At 34.7% G+C, this 21,262-nt stretch overlaps 1 protein-coding gene across 3 annotated transcripts in view; it reads left to right on the top strand.

Moving 5' to 3' along the window:
- The first annotated feature begins 2,231 nt into the window (after positions 1 to 2,231).
- LOC111512370 (MFS-type transporter SLC18B1) overlaps positions 2,232 to 21,262 on the top strand; it is a 34,525-nt gene continuing 15,494 nt past the window's right edge. For 2 of the 3 annotated variants that reach the window (XM_074170967.1, XM_074170964.1), the window contains exons 1-10: positions 2,232 to 2,379; positions 7,628 to 7,859; positions 12,757 to 12,988; positions 14,497 to 14,570; positions 14,625 to 14,772; positions 17,080 to 17,148; positions 17,223 to 17,313; positions 18,597 to 18,739; positions 20,455 to 20,648; positions 20,705 to 20,800. In XM_074170967.1, the coding sequence (XP_074027068.1) occupies positions 2,250 to 2,379; positions 7,628 to 7,859; positions 12,757 to 12,988; positions 14,497 to 14,570; positions 14,625 to 14,772; positions 17,080 to 17,148; positions 17,223 to 17,313; positions 18,597 to 18,739; positions 20,455 to 20,648; positions 20,705 to 20,800 (1,409 nt within the window). In that variant the 5' untranslated portion in view covers positions 2,232 to 2,249. Of the gene's footprint in view, positions 2,380 to 6,932; positions 7,100 to 7,627; positions 7,860 to 12,756; positions 12,989 to 14,496; positions 14,571 to 14,624; positions 14,773 to 17,079; positions 17,149 to 17,222; positions 17,314 to 18,596; positions 18,740 to 20,454; positions 20,649 to 20,704; positions 20,801 to 21,262 lie in introns of those variants that run through there. The other variant, XM_074170965.1, reaches the window with a different exon arrangement.

Raw genomic sequence — 21,262 nt, 5'->3', positions numbered from 1 at the left:
ACATCGAAGAAAGGTTGGAGATTTGTCTGTCTGCCTGTCTGTCTATAGATACTTTCAGGAGAAGTGTTCAAGTGACTTGGCGCCGTTGATTCCATCAAGAGCGGTACATATCAGTAATACGCGACGGACTGTGGCTGCTCATCGCCTTGAAGTTCAACTCAGTACACGTCGAACTTCACTGTTCAAGAACTCTGTCATTTGTAAAACTGCGTAGAACTGCAATAAACTTTCTGAGAACGTTTTTCCAAATGGATTTAATCACCAGCGATTCAAATCCAATGTGAATCACTACTTTCGCATAGGCTTTTCCTATAGTGCTTGTTTTTTGTCCTCAAAAAAACTCATTTTAGAGATTTCAGCTTCGAAGATAAGTCCCGAAGTGGTCAACTCACTGTGATCCACTGTAATTTAAGCGATCAATGGGTCCGACAATACTGTACCCGGTGAAGTAGCAAGGTGCCAAGGATGATAAACTTCTTCATTTGTGCAGTCAAGATTTCTGCCACGATATGGCAAGCCGGTATGTTATTGAGGTTTGAGAGTAGGGATGGCATTAATTCCAATATGAACTCCAATCATCAGGACAACAATTTGTATAGACTGGTATGCGTATAGTTTGCGAGGTTCGAAGTATTCCTCGTATTTCGAACGTTATTCGTTTCGCTCTAAATCTTATGCCCAGTCTATGTAGGTGTCACACTTTTACACTGGAATTTTCCTGAGCATCCCTTCTGATTTGACCTACCCTGTTTGGATTTTAGCCTGATCAGATGATATAATGAAAAGAGTTCTCCAGAGTTGTTCAAGGAATCTAACAACTGTTTTGTCGGGTACCCCAAGGATGCCTTGCAGGTCATAGAGAGGCTGGAGGTATACTGAACTAAGTTCTGCATGATACATCTGTCGAAGAAGAGGTTCTCCTTGTATCGCCGTGCAGACTTTTTTTAAAAAATTAAATGTTTTAACAGTGGCAGGGACCTATATCCTATAAGCCTGTGTGCACGTTTTTAAACAAAGATCTATCAATATGACTGAACGTTTACATAACTATAACACTAGAGGAAAACAGTTGCTACCACCAGTACGCAATCGTACTGCCCTCTTTCACAAAAGTTATGAAGTGAATGGATGCAAATTTTTCAATATTTTACCCGAGACTGTGAAAAATTGTAAAAACATATGTGTGTTTACAAAAATTACAAAACAATTCATATTACAAAAAAATTGTTACACTTTTGAAGAATGCCTCAACTAGATTTTAAAGTTTTTTCTTTTTTTAATCTATGTGACTGTTATTTATTACTTATTGGGTATATATAGCTATATATAATATATTATGTAATGCGTCCATTGACGTCTTTCACAATAATTTTTTCATAGTGTACATTAAACCCATTTGTATCATTGTGTACAACCTGAAATAAACTAGTATCATTATTATTATTATTATTATTATTATCCACCAACCTCCCTCTTTGATCTTTTGCGGAAGATTATTTTGTCTGCAAGCATGTTATTGATCTGTAATTCTTTGAAATCGACTAATCTTCATTTTTGGGAATGAAAATGGTCTGCTCTTCAACAAAGTAATCTGGAAACAGCTGCCTCACATCCACCAGTGAAAACACTGGCCAGATTACGGTGGGTGTTGGGCAGTTTTTTTCACCAATAAGTAGTCAGCCCATCTGAGCCTGGGGTTGTAAAGTTCTTCGAACCCATGAAGATTTTTCGCAATTTTCCTGTGAAGAAAAAAATCCAAATTACTCAGATAGTGATAATCGTATTCTAAATTTTTCTACAGAATCTGTGTTCTGGAACATCCACTTCGCACAATCTGAAAATTGAAAAAGAACTCCATAGGAGATATAGATAGGGTAAGCTTCGAATTGTTAAATTACTAGGTGAATTCAATATATTTTAACCGCTCTTAGTGTTTTGGAGACCTTAGAAAAAAAATGAAAAGATAACTCCTCTTGCAGTTTCCTTCGTAAAATTTTTATCTCATTTACAAATGTCTTCAACATATGTAAAAGGAGATCCAAAATGTGAAATATATCAAAGGAGTTGATTGATTTTTGAAACATACAGTACATGTAATGTAGTTTGAAAAACATACGTCCTACCAATGTCGAAACACTATTATCTTCAGTAAATAAAATAGCCACGTTCCGTAAACTGAGGGTATTTTCCGAAACAGATAAGGTTCATTATTTATATTTCAATGAACTGAAGCAACTCATTTCGATAAAATGAAGATAACATCAATAAACTATCTTCAGTCGTCAGAAGTTTTCTTCATTGTGACTAAGAGTGGTTGCATTTCGGCAAATATTTCAATTCACCAGTGTGTTTTGTTCTTAATCAACATTGATGAAATACGTAAGTTTTTGAGTCGTGAATGTGGATCCATTCTTTTGTTTCTTTTGTTTTGTTTCGAAGTGTATTTTTCAACTGGGTTACATATTACCTGATATATTGAAGAAAAGAGAATTAATACTTTCTTGTTTTTTACCACTTTTATTTGTAACTAACGTTACTGCAGTTTCGTCCTATAAGGACATTTTCAAACTTATACATTAAACTAAAAATTATTGATTACATTAGCCTTTATATAACACCCCTGTAGGTAATGATAGAGGTACTTAGCTTAACAGAGTACCTGAATTTTGTTTACTTGTGACAATGTGGATATGCTAATTTGAAAACCGGTGAGTAAACTAAATCGATTTGATCATTTAACAGGTTGCATCGGCAATGTTTATGCTTATGAATTTCCAAAGATTCCAAATAATTGAGTTTGCAACCCTTCCTTGCATAGTGCAAAATTTCCGTATCGTTTAGATTCGGGAACGTGTGGTTGCATGCCAAGGAATGGTTGGTCGAATCATTTTTACTTAGTCTGAAGGACCTTTCATGTTCAGCATACCGTTTTGAGAAATTTCGACCACATTGTCCCACATAAACACTAATACATTCCGGACACTAAAGCTTATTAACTCCAGATTTCTCCAACTTTTCCACTTTATCTTTGGCATTGAAAAGAAAATCAGATAACCTGCCATGTGGTCTGAATGCCACTTCCACATTGTTTTTTCTGAAGAAACCCGCAATTATCTTTGTTCTTTTACCAAAATATGTTATAGTTACCCATTTCTTGATTTCTGATTGTTTGATCTGTGGGTGTACCTATTAATCTGTAAGTGAATTTACGGCTTTGTTTTCTGAGTTAAGTTCTGGAATGTATCAGCGTTGAAAAGTTCCAGTCAAAAATATGCAAACAAAAGTAGAATAATCCATCATGATGAAATAAATTGAAAATTGTTTTATAATCATGGGGAGTGTTATTATTTATCATCAAATAACGGGTTAGTGTATTAAAAATTTAAAGGTAGAATTTTTCAATATGAAGTAACCCACGTATTTTTGCTTGTTTAGAATTACTCTTCTGACCTCCATTCATCATATATTATAAACTCTCAAGTTCGGCTATTCAATACATATATTAAACGCGTTGTGTTCATGGAAAATATTTGGAAAAAAATATTATTGGGGGTCAAATTTACAGCTACAAACGTCATAAATACCTGATAAATACCATTATTTTTATAAACAAATGCTAAAAACAATTTATTAATGATAGTTACAAGTTTGTCGAAAATCTCATTTGAAATATCTATCAATTCTGTATAAAAATGCAACTTTTGTAGCACATAATGTTTGGAAGTACAATAGAAAATGAAAACAAATTTATGATCGTTTCAGTAATTTTCAACAGTTCAAAAAAATATATTCGTTTATAACAAATTGTTAAGTTGATAAAATAATATTATTATTATTTTTTTTGTTAATTTGTCAATTATGGAATGTCAATTATGATTTTTAGATTAGAAAACACAATTTAACTAATTATTTAAGCATTTGAAATATAAAAAAAGAGTATAAACGATTAAAAACTGTTGTGGGAAAAATGTTTTTCAAAAAATCATTATATTATGAAGACAATAAAATTACATGAAGGTAGTGGTGAAAAGATCAGCTGAAAAAGTAGCATTATATTAGTAAAAAAAAACTGAAATTACAATGAAATAAAATACAAGCAACAACCAAAAAATCAAAATAATTGAACTATTAACACGAGATGAAAATTAATAAAAAGTTACTTCACGACGTTTCGATTGTTAGTATCAACAATCCTCTTCGGGTGATAACAGTTATACTTGCATTAGCTCGAACAACGGACAAGAGCTAAACTCAGTAGAATACTCTGCGGAAAATCATTCCCGAATAAACATTAAGAACTCTAAGAATATACAAGAATGTTCGAGTGTGGTATATATACGAGTGCGTCTAGTTGCGAATATTACATAGCTATGAGATCAGTAATTATGGATTATATAATAAATGAAAATACGTTCAGGTATGACCTTCATTACTGAAATGAAGTTTCGTCAAGATGAATACAAATTGCTGAAATTCAATTGTGAAGAAATAGCTGTTGTCATCTCCTAATAATGTTAACGTGATTAGCAAAACGTGTGTCCAGAGATACTGGTATGTGAGGAAAGTATTTTCATTTTTTCATATTCATTACTCTAGCTCTAGATTAAAAGTGTGATACTCCTTCAAAGTCTCATTTTGAGTGACTGAGTTGAGACTTGGTTAACTCAAATCGAAATAAGAGTTGATACAGATTTACTACAACATACAACAACGCTTTCAAAGCGCCTCAAAGATTTTCCTGTAGTGCTTGTGAGCACAGAAAAGAATAGACAATGAACATCAGTGAAATCTGGCTACCTGTCGTTACGGGTACACGAACAAGGTAAGGTATTCTATTTGGAGAAACCAAGATAAGCCCACTAATATTGATATAAAACCAGAGTTGAATAACAGCATCGTACCTACCGCGTTTGGAACGGGAATAAGAACTAGCCTTTGATAATGTATACCGCAGTAGTAGACGAAACGTTAGGAATCAGAATCTGCAGACCACGGCCAAAAAACTCGGAAAGTAGCTTTCACACAGATCATTTTGAATCAAATTTGAGTCTCCAGCAATTTTGGTTGTTCTGAAAATCATTTTCCCCAGTTTCATAGTACAGTACAGGATGTTTATTAAACATGCGGCAAAAATTTAACGGACTATTCCTTGGGTATTTTGTCCTTTGATGAGTTTTGATGGGGCGCTTTGTTTCGAAGATACGGAGCGAAAAGAATTTCGACAATAACAATTTATTACCAAAAATTACAAGACATGTAATGTTTCTTAGTCTACGAGAACTGTTGAAAATGACTACCCCCGCTCGGATGTAAGAATCCAATTATCCCCTCATCGACTCACGAACTCCAAAAAACCAGGATCGTTTCTGATTGCGTTACACCCAGCAATAGGCCTTTTCATCATAAGATGAGCGCAAGCGTAGCCGTCATATTGAAAAGGCGGTAATTCAAAATATTCGTACTGTTTTATTCAACAATGGCTGAGCAAGGAATATTATCTCTACAAACAAGTTAATTATTGGAAAAAACCATTGATGGTGCTTCACTTGTTTATAATTCAGTTGAGACTCATAATTGTGAACAATTAAAAAGATGGTTAAAACGTCATGGGCGTCCGCCAAAAGGAAAAAAAGTGAGCTGATTGAGAGGTTAGGTATCAGCATTTGTTTACCATCTACAAACATATAAAAAATAGTAATTACAGTTTTATTCTTATTAATAATGTCAATTCTTTTGTTGTAATTGAAAATATATTTCAGTTGACAAGAGTATTAATTATGGAACTAATAAATAAATCAAGCCATTATTATTTTGAGGCTGTACATATGACATTATCGATTAGAGAAATATGTAAATACTGAATTGAATATGTTTAGTAATTTTTATTATGGGGAAATATTTAATACAACATTATGTATATATATATATATATATATATATATATATATATATATATATATGAAATTTATAGTCGAAAATGCAATAAGGAATAATGTACGTATGTTGAAATTCCTGATAGCTTAAACGATCAGGGTTTTGTTCAGTTGGACCACATTCTCCAATGAAATGTAGTGAGCAAATATAAGTATCCTTGGTAACATCATCATTAGATTTAAAGCCTCGGTCACTCCTGCCACAATTTTTCACTCATAATTCACATTTCGCACATTTTGCACATGCTTTAATATGTAATTTGCTTGATGATTTGATTACTTTTTTTGCGATATTCTAGACAAGGCTTTCGAAAATTTATAAAATACTATGTGTTGGTTTTGAATGATTTGTATCGTGTATCACTTTCACATACTCCAAAACAACACCGTTTTGTTGTTCCTTTTCGTACAGGTAACATAATTATAATGGAGTGTAAACATTTTTTTCTGATTATTTTGACTCACTACTTTATTTTTTTCACTTTTTTTGCAATAAATAAACTTCAATTTATATTTTAATTTTCAAAACATGAGTTGCGGGCTGTTTAACATGGTTGTTTACAAAAAAGATGGCATATACTGACGCATGCGCAAAAAAATTGTGATGAAAAGGCCTATTATCCGATTTCTCAAATCTTCCACATCTTCCATTGGAGTTGTTGATAGGTACCAACGGAATTGTTAGATTTTTTATCACTTGGTAGGTCCAGTGTAGTACGCTATACTTTTATTTCGGCTACGTTAATAATTTTAAAATTATCAAAATTGATATTGTCGAAATTCTTTTTCGCTCCGTATCTTCCAAATAAAGCGCCCTATCAAAAATCAATAAGGAACAAAATATCCTTAGAATAGTTCAAAGAATAGTCCCTTAATTTTTTGTCGCATGTTTAATAAACACCCTGTATATTATCTACGAATTCAAACACTCTCTTTTAAGTACCACCATGTATGTCGACAAATTTTTTACTTCAAACCACAGAAAGTTTGCAAAGGTAAAATGATCCCGAATAGTAGCATACTGAGTTCTAGTGAAGTTTAGTCGAACGTGTCTGTCTTTGAAAGGTTTCTTGATACCTGATTATTTTCTGTTTAAATATGTATATGCATGTCTTTCGTGTTTAAGCATTACTGCGGTGTATCAAAAGGTCGTGAAACTATTGAAGGTAGATTTTATTATTTCTATTAAAAAAAATTCAGTTGGTTAAATTTACTAGATATAGTCCAGTCATTAACCCGTTTTCTTTATAACTTTGCAGCACCAAAGTTCTACCTCTTATTTCAAAGTTGACCTTGTATCGGGTGTTGTTTTTAACCTCAGGGTAGACGCCATCCCTTCTTGGAAATGAAAATGTTTTGTTGAGAATATTATTATATTATCATTGAAATGACACTTAGATTATTATTAAATAATATAAGTATTATTTTGTTAAATATTACTGGAGTTTTTTCCCAATACCAAAACGTTTTTTAACACCTCGACACGTGTTTTGATCACCAAGTGATCATCTTCAAGAGGAAGTTTGGTGATTGAAACAAGTGTCGAGGTATTGAAATGACGGTTTGGTGTTGGGAAAAACTCAAGTAATATTTATTACCACCCCAAAGGTTCCAAACAGTGCATCACTAGTATTATTTTGTTGTTTCTTTCGTGAACATGTAATTGAATCGTGAAATTGTCTAAATGTTTCTAGCTCGAAAGACAATGGAAAAAGCAACACTTTTACCTTCTACATCAGATGTTATTCTACCGCCAGAAAACTCTGGTTCGAGTACTAGCAAAAGCAATTTTGCAGTATCATCTCATACAAGATATACTGGACAGTCAGTATATGGAACACACAACAGAAGTAAATCCTTATCGAATATATCACAGGATTCCATGCCGAGAGGAGAAATAAGGCGAATAAGGGAAAGATTGCTGAGGTTTGTAATTTTACATTTTAGTTTTTTCATCCTGTCATTTTTGAAAATTTCTTGAATTTTGAAGAAACGTGCTTTCAAAATAAAACATTATTAGACAGAGAGAGAGAAAGAGAGAGAGAGAGAGACCTGGATATTTCACTGTAGATTTGTTATTAAAAACATGATACAGAATAATAATGCATCACCTATATACAACTTAATGAAATTTAAAAATAAAAAAAGGTTTTTCTTCAGAGCCTCTGAAATTATGAATGTTTTTCCGTGAAAGTAATATTCTAAAATGATTAAAAATACAAAAACCGGTTTAGCAGGAAACTATTCGTTTCTATCAGTTCCTTATTTTTATTAATTATTCAACACAATGTCGAATGGTGGTAATGACATATTAGACAAATCAAAGGTATGACGGACGATATCCCGAATCACGAGTAAGTATGATGAAGGCGACGAAGGTACGAGGGAGGGAACCGTTCAGATAAAGTTCGCGAACGTTATATTTTTATAAAATTACTAGCCTGTTGCAGAAAGCATCATTTGTTTGGTGTAGTTCAATTTCTTCGGTAAGAAGATCCGAAATGTTAGTAGTGTGACTGAAGAAACTTATAAGGCCATCACAGAGCAACAACTGATCATTTTTGTGAACTAACCTTCACATACTATTGTTCATTTTTATTAATTTCAGTATTTTAAAACTGCAAAAACTCGTTTTGAGGAGTACATGGTGCTTAATGCAGTTAAGTCAATTGTTAATTTCATGTTGAATATTCAATATTTCGGAAGTTCTGAAGAATATTCTCATTTCAATTTTGAATTTTCATTACTTTGTACGTCAACAATAGTGATTTACAGTTTTTGAATTCTTTTCAGGAATACAAAACCTACACCTTTGAAGTAGTTCTAAGTGTAATAATGACAAATCTACTGATGAAAGTGATTATAAAAATGATAATTCACTATCACTTACACAAATGAACCAATATCATTAGTCACAAGTGTCGGTTGTTCTCGTTGTTGTGATGTTTTTGACCATGAAAAATTTACATAAAAATTCGAAACAAATTTTTCATAATGCTCTAATATACTGGATACTCTAGAACTCAATAAAGGATAGGTTTTTCGATACGTGAGGAAAATGACAACCATTTTATTTTTTTCAGTCTCATTGCCATGAAAGCTTCAACTTCAATTTTACACCCCAACTTGCATCGATATTACATTTTCGAATCATCATGTTCCAAAATTTCATAATATCGCATTGCTCTCGTGGGTACTTTGAGTTCTCAAAACAATAATCAGAAACAGATTATTCAACTTCCCAAATAGTACAATATTCCCCAGAATAACAAAAGACATTTCACCTATTCATTCAACCACTGCACGCTAGTGATCGCTCACGATTCCTATACACTGTCAAAAAACTAACTCCTTGTTCTGCCGTTTGAATGTCTTAAGTTAAGTATCATACTCATCACCATCTGAAAATTTCCAGAAAACTGTGTTTCGAAAATGTCATATTTTTTTATAGAAACGCTTTTCATTCACTTCCTAGTCTTCGAGAAGAAATTTCAAAAGTACAATGACATGTATACGAGAAACAGATTTTTTAAAGGTCAGAGGGATCCAGATTTGTCGTGTTCATTGCAAAGGAATTCTCACAAAAACAAGTGTCATGTTTTTGCTTGATGACTGCCATTGTCCTCACTTCGTAATTTTGAACACAAGCCTTCTAGTCACTAGAGTTGGTAAAGCAACCATTCTTGAAACTTCTTGGTATCGATTTCTTGTTGGGACATGCTAGTCCCAATTTGTAGCTATTCCACCATGCCGCCATTCCTCCAAATTGCGAACTTCAATGTGCGATTCTTCAATCAACAATAATACTACAATCAACCTGGTACACGAGATAAAAGATCTTGGTATAACATATGACAGTAAATCAACATTTACAGCATATATAAAGAATATGACTGCTGATGCAAAAGGATGCTTGGATTCGTTTACACAAATGGCAAAAACTTCAAAAGTATTGCCACCTTGAAATTGTTATATTTTGCGTATGCCAGATAAAGTATGGCTCTGTGTTATGGAATCCAGTTTACGTCTACCAAAAAACATCAATTGAAAGCGTGCAGAGGAAGTTCCTAAAATACTTATGTCTAAAAGTTGATGAACAATACCCCATGAGAGGCATTGATCATAACATTTTGTTGATACGATTTGATATGACATCTTTGGAAAATAGGGGAGTTATCCTTGGAATAAAATTCTTGTATAAATTACTTAACAACAATTTTGACAGTACGGTTCTTTCACCCGAGATCAATTTCTTAGTACCAAGAAGTGAAGATCAACACTATCTGAAGTTCTATTGCGAAGCATCACGCACAAATTTTGTGCTACGATCACCATTGAATTTTATGTGCAATAGCTTCAATAAAATTTGTCAACATTGCGATATTCATTTCGACTCTCTGAGCGCCTTGGTATCATGTATCAACAAATGTGTCAGTACTGCTACATTGCATGATTCGTAACTTTTTGTGTTATGTACTTAATTTTTCGTTTCTCTTTTATACATTTCATATTCCAACATTTTTAATATTTATTTCATATATACCCTGTAATAATAGCATTTCCTGTAACTGTTTACTCCTGTTGGAAATCAATCGCTCTTTGTTTAATTTCAGCGACAGTTCACCCAATAGTATATCTCACTCACTTTTATCTAGGACGTCTATTATGGAATCACTTGTCTATTTTTGGAAAATCTGATTTTTTCAGAAAGGTTTGCGTTTGGTTTCCAGTATTGACCATTTCTGTAGTTCTCCTGTCAGTCCGATCATTCTTTTTCCTGAAACAATTCCGTGAGATTTTAAAATATGTTCAACCTTCTTGTATGTAGTTTCGTTAGGTCTGAAAAATTTTTATCGCTATTATTAGGAACTCGAGTGATTTTCCCGGATTTACATTTGTATTCTGTATAGGACTCAGAAGTAAACAGAAACCATAATGTTTTTAGAGCATGTTTGTTGATCGCGGTTTAAATTGGTCGACCTAATGTACACTAATAATTCCACTTCCACTAACAATTCCACTTTCCACGCACCTGGTGTGCATCCCATATCTTCGTCTCAGAAGTCCTTTTCTGCCACTTCTATCCCGAAATTCTTCTTTGAATAGTTTCCATGTCATTTATAACAGAACCTTGTATGATTACTTTGCTGCTGAGAGGTATATATGGGATTTGAAGGTTCAGTTAAGAATTCTACAGTGAAACTCTACATATATTATTCATCATTAAATATATTCTGCTTCTTCAGTATAACCGCAATTCTCTATATTTTGTTTTTTTTGAAGTAATTTCTTTCTTTTTAAGTCTCTTATACGCATGTTTTGCCAATAATTAAAAATGAATAGCTGAAAATAACAGTTAAATTAAGCAAAATAAACCTGAAATGAAATAATAGTGAAATAAACTACAAGTAAAAATATAACAATTGCATAAATAAAAACAAAATAAAAATAAAGGAATGAAAAAAGAAAATAAAAAGCGTAGAGATTCCAAGTCAGGTTAGTTCACGACGTTTCGATTGTTAGTATCTACAATCGTCTTCGGGTGATGACTGAACTGATTCCTCCGAGAGATGACTATTTATAGGTCATTCAAATATCCCTGCTTTCCATTTTCCGCTTCACTGGTTCCGTGGGAGATGACCGTTTTGGCGGGAGTTGACCATTTTTCGCTTGATGATGGGTTTCCATATGTTGCGTATTTCTACGCTGGCCTGGCTGAATACGTTGTTAGACAACATGTATGCGGCTTCCTTGAATTTTCTTCTAAACCAATGTTCCTCTCTGTGCAAGATATCAGCTTGGGACCACTCGATGTTGTGTTGATGGGTCCAAACATGGTCTGCTATTCCTGATTTTCTGGTTTCCCCTCGCTGTGTGTGCTTCTTGTGCTCGGCAATGCGAACATTCAACGGCCTCTTTGTTTCACCAATATAGGATTTTCCGCACTCACAGGGTATCCGGTAAATGCAATTCTTGGAATCGCAGTTCACGTTTGGTGGCCTGGTTTTCGTGAGGCTGCTACGGATATTGTTACCGGATCTGAAACAGGTTCTGATGTTGTACTTGGAACCAATTCTTCTTATCCTCTCCGATAATCCTCTGATGTAGGGAAGTGCAAGCACTGGTTGTGACGGCTTCTCTTCCTTGCGAGGCTCCTGCTGTCTTATAGCCAAAGTCTTTTCTACCATCGCTTTGGAGTAGCCATTCCGTTGAAGATCATTTTTGATGATGTCTTTTTTCATTCCTTTATTTTTATTTTGTTTTTATTTATGCAATTGTTATATTTTGACTTGTAGTTTATTTCACTATTATTTCATTTCAGGTTTATTTTGCTTAATATAATTGTTATTTTCAGCTATTCATTTTTAATTATTCTTTTTTAGTTGTTTCAGGGATTTCAAATCATTTTACACAGGTAGTAGGCAATGGAAGTCCGAACTAGTGAAATTCATCATGAAACATTGTCAATCACTTTCAAACAAACGTTTCTTGTTCTTCTTAACTCAGTTTCACTGTTCCCTACCTTCATTCTGAGTTTCTTGAAAACTCAACAAACTTTTGTCTTCTATTTTTTGTCTCTTTATTTTCTTTGCCTCCAAAATGTTCCTATTATCCTTTCCAATAACAGTGTGTTTGAGTAGCGTTAATTCGAACTATATTCGTCAGTTACTTGTTCATTGATTCGTTCTATTTCATTCAGTGAGAGATTATAGAATTTTGGACAACTAAGTGGTATGAAGTGTACTATGATGTGCAAAGTGCATCAAATGATTTTATGATGAGAGATAATGGAGATAGTATTACAATCATTGTTTTCTTCCAGGGCGAACTCTCACTTAGTACCTTCTACTGTGAAGAGCTTCACCAGAAGGCAGAAACTGACCCTGGTTTCTATAGCTCTGGTGGACTTCATGAGCTTCTGTTCAATGTCCATAATGGCACCTTTTTTCCCTAAAGAAGCTTCAGAAAAAGGCCTCTCTGATACGCTCTCTGGAGTAGTTTTTAGCTTTTACGCCTTAGTGATGTTCATTTCTTCGCCATTTTTTGGGAAAATTGTAAGTATATTTATAACAAATTGAAATAACTAAATGATAAAGGTAGTGGTCCTTCAAAAGTAGGTACTCTCATTTGTTTTGTTGAAGCTTTGTTCTGAATATGAAGACTACTCCTGAAAAATTTGGAAACTTGTTATCTGATATACTTTATTAGGCTCTAAATCGAGCTCTAACCAGTTAGAAATCATAGAGCATACGAGGTCTGGCTATTGAATAACGACTGGTTACGAAAAAAGGTTTTATTATAAAAATCATTCTACATTTGAATGCTCCCTTTCAAAGTATTCCCCTCTCCTCGCCACATATTTCCATATGTTTTTTTCATTGATCCAAGCAGTGCTGTAAGTCTTCTTTGGTGAGGACCTTAAGGAGCTGTGCCGTTTTTTGCTTTACCGCTTCCATCGACTCGAATCAAGTTCCTTTTCAAAGCAGATTTCATCTTCGGAACAAACAAAAGTCGCACGGTGCCAAATCTGGCGAGTGCAGCGCGTGTTCGAGCACTGGAGTGCGTTTATCCGCCAAATACCGCTTTACAGATAGCGCGTTATGGGCAGATGCGTTGTCCTGGTGCAAAATACACCAACAACTAGGGCCGCTTCTTACGAACTCGTTGTCGCAGTATTGCCAAAACTGACAAATAGTAAGTCTGGTTGACAAGTTGACCCCCTGGAACCCATTCAGCCGTCACGATACCGTTAATATCGAAAAAAACGATCAACATTGCCTTAAATTTTGACTTGAACAAACTTGTCTCTCGATTTTGGGCGATTGCCGCTTTGCTTCAACATCGTATTGAAAAATCCACGTTTCGTCGCAAGTAATAATGTTTTTCAGCAGTCCGGGACCTTCTTACCTTTTAAGGAAACCTGATAAGACCTGTTGACGCAAGATCTTTTGGTCAGGTTCAGGTTTTTTGGTACCGACTTCACACAGACTTTTGTCATGTGTAATTTCTCGTGTGAAAATTTTGTAACCGTTTCTTTATTGGAGTTTACAGCCTAGACAATCATCCGAATGATCATTCGACGATCTGCAAGCAAAATTTGGTTGATTTCGTTCACTGTTTCCGAAGTTGAATCAGTGACAGGGTGACCTGAGCGCTGGTCAACTTCAGTGATCTCTCAGCCCTCACTGAAGCGCTTATACCAATCAAAAACACGCGCACGAGATAGAGAAGTGTCCCCATAGGCCTCTTGCAACAATTTATATCACTCAGTCGTAGTTTTTTCAATTCAATGGGAAATTTGAGATTGATACGTTACTCCTGTTTTTCGTCACACATGGTTTCCGGTACGAGAACAAAACACGTTCGTTTCAAACCGCTACTGCACAAATACTATAATAGTGACGAAAACATGTTTTGGTGCGTGAATAGAGAAGATTTCCAGATACACAACGCACTACTTGTTGTTTTCCTACTCCTCTAGGGCGCCCTCTAGGCGCGCAGTCTCTTTATTTAATAGCCGGACCTCGTACCTCAAATTCTGCATTACTTTTTCAAATTTCAGCTTCCTAAATTTGGAGCCAAGTTTCTCTTTTTGTTTGGAATCGTGGTTGCAGGCGTCTGTAACATTTTATTCGGGTAGGTATGTGAGAATAATAACAACAAATCATACTACAGCTCATTTTTTTTTAGGTTCTTGGAGTACATTCAGAACAGTATGTTATTTACAATTCTCTGCTTGATAATAAGAGGATGTGAAGCTTTGGGAGCCAGTGCATTTTCCACGGCTAGCTACGTCTTCGTTGTGAATACTTTTCCCGATAGTATAGGATCCGTTATAGTGAGTAGAATCCTTAGCTTTTTATACGTGTTAGTGAAATTTCTTGTGTTGAAGGAATTCAAGTTGAATTTCTTTCACTAACATCAAAACTATAAAACCGTATTACACTTAAAATCCTCAGCAAATGATGATTCACGTTGAATTTGAATCCTAGATTTCAATAACTCAAATATAAAATGTTTGTTAACCCTTGTTTGTACTTTTGATCAATATAATTTCTGCTCTGAGAAGTTTCACAAGGTTCCTCTTTGCAGATGATTTGAAAATTCTTATTACTATAACTTGTAGCTCATATCGTGTGTAAATAATAACTTTCCTCTGTTATATTTGAAAAAAATAATATTTGACAGCTTATCTCTGATAATCCCTTTGTATAAGGGTGGACCCAATGATGACCCTTCCAACTTCCGGCCTATAGCACTTATTCCTACCCTTGCTAAACTCATAGAAAAACTAGTGAAAAGCAGAATTTTATGTTTTTGCAATGATAATAACATCCTTATTTCTCGTCAATTTGGATTCCAAGCAAATAAGGGTACTGATGATGCTATGTTCTCTCTGTTAGAAACGATATACTCCGAATATAACGCTAAAGAAGCAGTCGCTGCTATTTTCTGTGATCTATCGAAAGCTTTCGACTGTGTCAACCATGAGATCCTTCTTAATGAGTTGCAACAGTATGGCTTCAGAGGCAACACTCTCCACTAGTTTCATTCGTACTTATCAGGTCGCAAACAGGTAGTTAAAACAACCGAGTGTTCCTCTGCTCAAACTATTAAATGTGGTGTACCACAAGGATCGATCTTTGGCCCAATTTTGTTTCTTATCTACATAAATGACGTAGCTTTTATAGATATAACGGCCACAATTACTCTCTTTGCTGATGACACCACTTTATTATGGCACAACAAGGACATTCCTACCCGTCAAGATGCCATCTCAGCTGACATCAACAAAATCAAAGAATGGTGCGACTGCAATAAGTTATCATTCAATATCAATAAAACTAGCATACTTACTTTCCACTGCAACTTACCTGAGATCTGCCTTGGTGACAAAATCTTAGACAGGGTACATAATTATAAATTTCTAGGGTTGAACATTGATGATGAACTGAAATTTAAAAATCACACAATAAACTTAAGCAAGAAGCTTGCCTCAGGTTGCTATGTACTAAGAGTGATTTCTAGAGAACTAGGCTACTCCCATTCAAGAACAGCTTATTTCGCTCTAATAGATCCCCATATTAAATATGGAATTGGCTTCTGGGGAGTCTGTTCTAGAGATTTATTTCAAATGATTCTTGTGCTCCAAAAAAGGGCTGTCCGATATATGTGCAAAGCAGCTCCCAGGGATCCATGCAAGCCTCTTTTCATAGCTCACGGTATTTCAACAGTAGCTGCCCTGTTTATCTTGGAATCAATTTGCTTGATAAAAAAAATATTCTTGTGCATCTTCCCCTTCCTCATACAATACTCGTAGCCACAATAATAACATAGATCTCCCTATTCCTGCGAGCTCCCTTGTTAGGAATTCAATTATATTCAACGGGATCAAACTGTTTAACCACTTACCAGCCCGAATTAAAGAAATTATAGTGCTTAACAAATTCAAAAAAGGAGTTAAAATGCTACTTGTTGATAAGGCCTATTATTCAGTTCAGGAGTATCTTGACGATTCACTTGAATCTTAACTTTTATTTCTATGTTCTGTTATTTCCAGCTGAATATCTCAGTGTATTTCACATTTTTAGCTTATGTTATTGTATTTTGTTTAAATTGTGTATGTTTTTTTCATGTAGATTTTTGTATCTTACATATTATTTACGACTTTTTCTACAAGATGTAGTTCTTCAGACAATAAAGTATATTTGATCGATTGATTGATTGAAGCATATAATAAAAAAAATGAGAGCGATGAATTGGAGCAGTGGTTAAATGGCGGCTCTCGACCATGGGGTGCTGAGTTCGAATCCATCTTCGACCAGTTTTTTTTTTCTGGAATTCCTCAGCAGGAGTTATCAACATAACCTATCCAGAACACGGCTACTAACCATAGTAGTCGGTGGCGTTGACACCGAAGAAAAATTGACCCGAATCGTGTATTACAATTCAGGGTGTAATTTTCAAAGCGAAATTTGGGATCTAAACTCTTAAAAATTTATGAAAATTTGATTAATAGCAATTTGACCGACCGAACATCAGTTTAGAAATCAACCTAAATACTGTTAACTGTTGAAGCATAGATCGAAATTTTATTATTATGAAGGTCCTAATTTATATAATAATTATTGTGAAAATAATTTAGGGAATCCTGGAAACTTTCGTAGGCCTTGGAATGAGCGCAGGTCCGGTCCTGGGAGGCATGTTGTATTCGGTATGTATGTGAAACCACATTGTCAGAAACCCCAACGAATAGAATAGATTATAGTTTTTTATTCTTCTAGATAGTTAGGCGGCTTCAGCATGCCCTTCAACGTATTAGGAGTTGCTATGTTGACTGTGGTACCTCTCAATATATTCCTCTTACATGAAGTTGAAGGTAAAGTACTTTTCAATTATATTACCATTATAATTATTTCAACTAGTCGGGTCCTGTCTCAGAAGTCCTGATATATACGAAGGGAGGGGGCAGCAATATCGACCTGAGGAAAGTGAAGGTCAGGTATTTTGATAAGCCGAGGTCTTCAATGTTGCTGAAGAAGACCCATGCAAAAGTTTATTCTTGTGTTGCAGCACCTCGTTCAGTGTCGAAAACTAAACTGAGTTCATAAGAAGCTCAGACAGCTGCCTTCAATTTATGCTCTTTCATAGTCTCGGACCGTGCAGACAAGGGGATCAGAATTCCTGACTTTACAGGCTCCATCTAGTACCATTCTGTCTTGTAGATACTCCAAACTCAAAAGTTCACGGCCTCCCTGTTTTCACGGGAAGTACACCTGCAAACTCCTATGGAGATGTATCATTTTTTGGATCTTTAAGTCGTGTTGATACAGTCACTTCACTATTCAAAACAAGTAGATCAGGATCGAAATGGCAAGCATATTCGTAGCAACAACTTTCTGCTCCAATAGTTTTGATGATCAGATCTGTCGGAGTGTTGTACTTGCCACGGAGGGAGTTCTTCACTGCCGATACTTCATGTGAGTGACGTTGTTCAACCTCGAGGTAAGTATACGTTTCTCCGGTATCCACATGGAGCAGCTACCGTCTACAGGCTGTACATCCTCTCCATGATCCTCGAATGGTCGTTTTTCAAGATGGACCGTGGCACATCTTGAATTTCATATCAATAGCTTGCAGTTTCTCCTCAACCACACACAAGGACTAATGGATATCCTTCTCTCCAGAGGTATAAAGATCATCCGGTTTCCGGGAAGCCACAGTTATACCCTCGACTATTTCTGAGTGCAACGGGTTATGACAACAGTGAAATGAAGAAAAGAAAGGAATTAAGGGAATCGTCATGAAATTCTCTCCTTTCTGAATATTACCGCATCTGTTTGGCATAGTCGATGTGAACCTAGAGTCGTTCAAGTCGATCCACAGTTTTTTCGGGCCCCGTAAGGCATCTGTGCCAATGCAAGATGTACTCATACGTTTTTATATCAAATACCTTTGAGGCTATCGGGAGGTTATTGCTTATGTTACATCCAGTGTTACATTACACATTTATGAATGAAGAGATTATCTTAAACATTCAGCTACTCCTCTCTTCGATCCTCTATGCTCTGCCCACCATTATTAATACTATCATTATTATTTTATTATTATTATTACTATTACCATTCTAGTGATACAGATAGCTGGTATATTCTTTTTCAGAATGTGATAATATGGAAAATAAAAATACATCCATATTCAGACTTTTGAAAGTACCTGCCGTGGTCGTGACAGGAACCGTTGTAGTGATAGTTTCCAGTACTTGGTCATTCTTGGACCCCACTTTAGAGCCACATTTGAGACGAGTAAGTTTTAATTAACAGTGATTTTTTTTAGGTTTTCCTAGATTTTGAAGTAGGTCCAAAGTTCCTTTGACACACGTGAGAAATAAATTAGTAGTATAGATATAAAAGTATAGTAGAATAGTCAGTTTCCGAAAGAGCATGATGGAATCGCGAAAATAATCTACAAAACGAAAATGGAATTTTAGGTGTATGTGTAACTTATATCACATGCAAGAAAATAGATCATTGAAAAATAATAGATATCTATTAAGAGGATGCCTTTGCCTCCCGAAAGATCTATTTCGGAACACCATAAAACGATTAAACTATGCTGAAGATTAGTTTTCATGACATAATATTTTCATTTCATTAAATGACACGAAGATTTGTAACATTCCTACAGATATGGGGACGAAACAACTGATATTAAAACACAAAATAAAAAAGTTCATGAGGAAATCAAAGTCTGAATTCATTAAATACTAATAGTAAGGCTAAAATATGACCCCATAATAAATTCATTCATAGAATGAATTAATAATTGACAATCGAGTATATAAATTTAAACATATTTTGTTCATTTATATTACAAAAAATGTAGATACGGTCAAATTAGGGAGACGAAGGAATAAAAAAACTCAGTATTTTCTCGAAACTCATAAAGAATATTCATTTATTCGTTATATCTCCATTAACTCACATGATGAATTTGATATATAAAAATGGTAAACTACCACACCAATTTAAAGAGTCAGTCGTTACCCCCATATATAAAACAGGTAAGCGTGATGACATTGGAAACTATAGACCAATATCGGTTATCAATAATTTTGCTAAAATATTTGAACAATCCTTAAAAGGTAGACTTGTAAATTACCTCAATGCAAAAAAAATACTAACAGACAGACAGTTCGGTTTCATTAGCAATTCCAATACCGAAAAAGCAGTACTAGATTTTGTACAAAAAATAATCGGAGCATTGGATGGATCAGAAAAATGTTTAGCTATATTTCTAGACCTAGCTAAGGCATTCGACACCGTTGATCATGACATGCTATTAAAAAAATTATATGGGTATGGTACACGTGGCCCAACATACAATATTTTGGAAGACTATCTATCAGATAGGACACAAAAGGTCAAAGTTGATAATAGCCTGAGTGAAGCAATGAAAGTTAAAACAGGAGTACCACAGGGAACAGTTTTAGGTCCCATACTATTTCTTGTTTACATAAATAGTATCTGTTCCTTCAACAATTTTGGAGGTCATCCCATATCATATGCGGACGATACAGCACTCATATTCACAGGTAATAATTGGAAGGAGGCATTTGAAAAATCAGAAAAGGGACTGAAAGACATCCAGAAATGGTTGATCACAACCTTCTGAGTCTGAATGTGAAAAAAACTAAATTTATTACATTCACCCTATTACAGAACGATCAACCTGAAAATAACATAATCCATTTACCTGACAGAGACTGTACTAATACAACAAATTGCAATTGTGCTGTCATAGAAAGAACGAAAACGATTAAGTATCTGGGAGTTATTTTGGATCGGCATTTGAGCTGCCATAAAAATGGCAGAACCTAAAGGAATTTTGTGTTCTTGTTTGTTCATCCCATTATAAATATTTCTTCTTGTTGATGTCAGCACCCCTCATAATACATATAATTGATACTTTTTAATGAATTCGAAGTTAAAATTTACATGAATTTTCAATAATGTTTCAGTTCGATCTCAGTCCAGAACATATGGGACTTGTATTTCTATTATTTTCGGCGCTATATGGCATATCAAGTCCAGCTTGGGGTTGGCTGGCAGACAAAGTCAACAACCACTGGTCGATGATGATTATGGGACTAGTTATGTGTACCATAGGGTTATTATTACTAGGACCCTGTCCTATCTTACCCTTTTACAATGAGTGAGTTGAAACTTCCTGAAAAATTAATCCAGACTAATGAATTCCATGTCTTTCAGAGGTGTATGGCTGGATTTGATAGCTCTTTCGATTCTTGGAATCTCGGTGGCCTTGGCTCTCATACCTACTTTCCAAGGAATACTCACAAGTGCACTGTAAGTATCAGTAGTATTGATGGCTTACCTTCCTTTTTTTCTTTACAATGAAGCTCTTTATATAGAATAAAGCTCAAGGCAAAGATAAGAAACATCTGACAAAAAATATTGAAATGAATAACTTTTCGTTCCAATTGTTCCCTGTTTTTACCCATATTACTTTGTTGGGTTGAAAATCACTCAGGGCACTATGAAAGTGTGAAAATGTTTTCAAAATGTAATACAAGGTGTTCGGAATCCATGACTAATTCTGAAGAAATCAGCCGTGTTATAAATAACAATTTGATGAAGAGAGTTAATAAATGGGTGCAGGAGTAAACGAGAATATCTTCGAATATATTCTGAAATAGTTTTTGTAATTTGTGTGAAAAGACAATTCACTATTTTCGAGTTTATGAAACATTCATAATTTTTTTTCATCTATACTGATAAATGCGAAAGTAACTCGCTTAACACTCACAC

Source organism: Leptinotarsa decemlineata, unplaced genomic scaffold (assembly GCF_025532065.1).
Source record: "Leptinotarsa decemlineata unplaced genomic scaffold, Ldec_3_MD MMD2_tig00000008_RagTag_RagTag, whole genome shotgun sequence".
Classification (NCBI taxonomy): domain Eukaryota; kingdom Metazoa; phylum Arthropoda; class Insecta; order Coleoptera; family Chrysomelidae; genus Leptinotarsa; species Leptinotarsa decemlineata.
The sequence above is the reverse complement of the archived record's forward strand: the minus strand, read 5'-3'. Positions and strand labels throughout refer to the sequence as shown.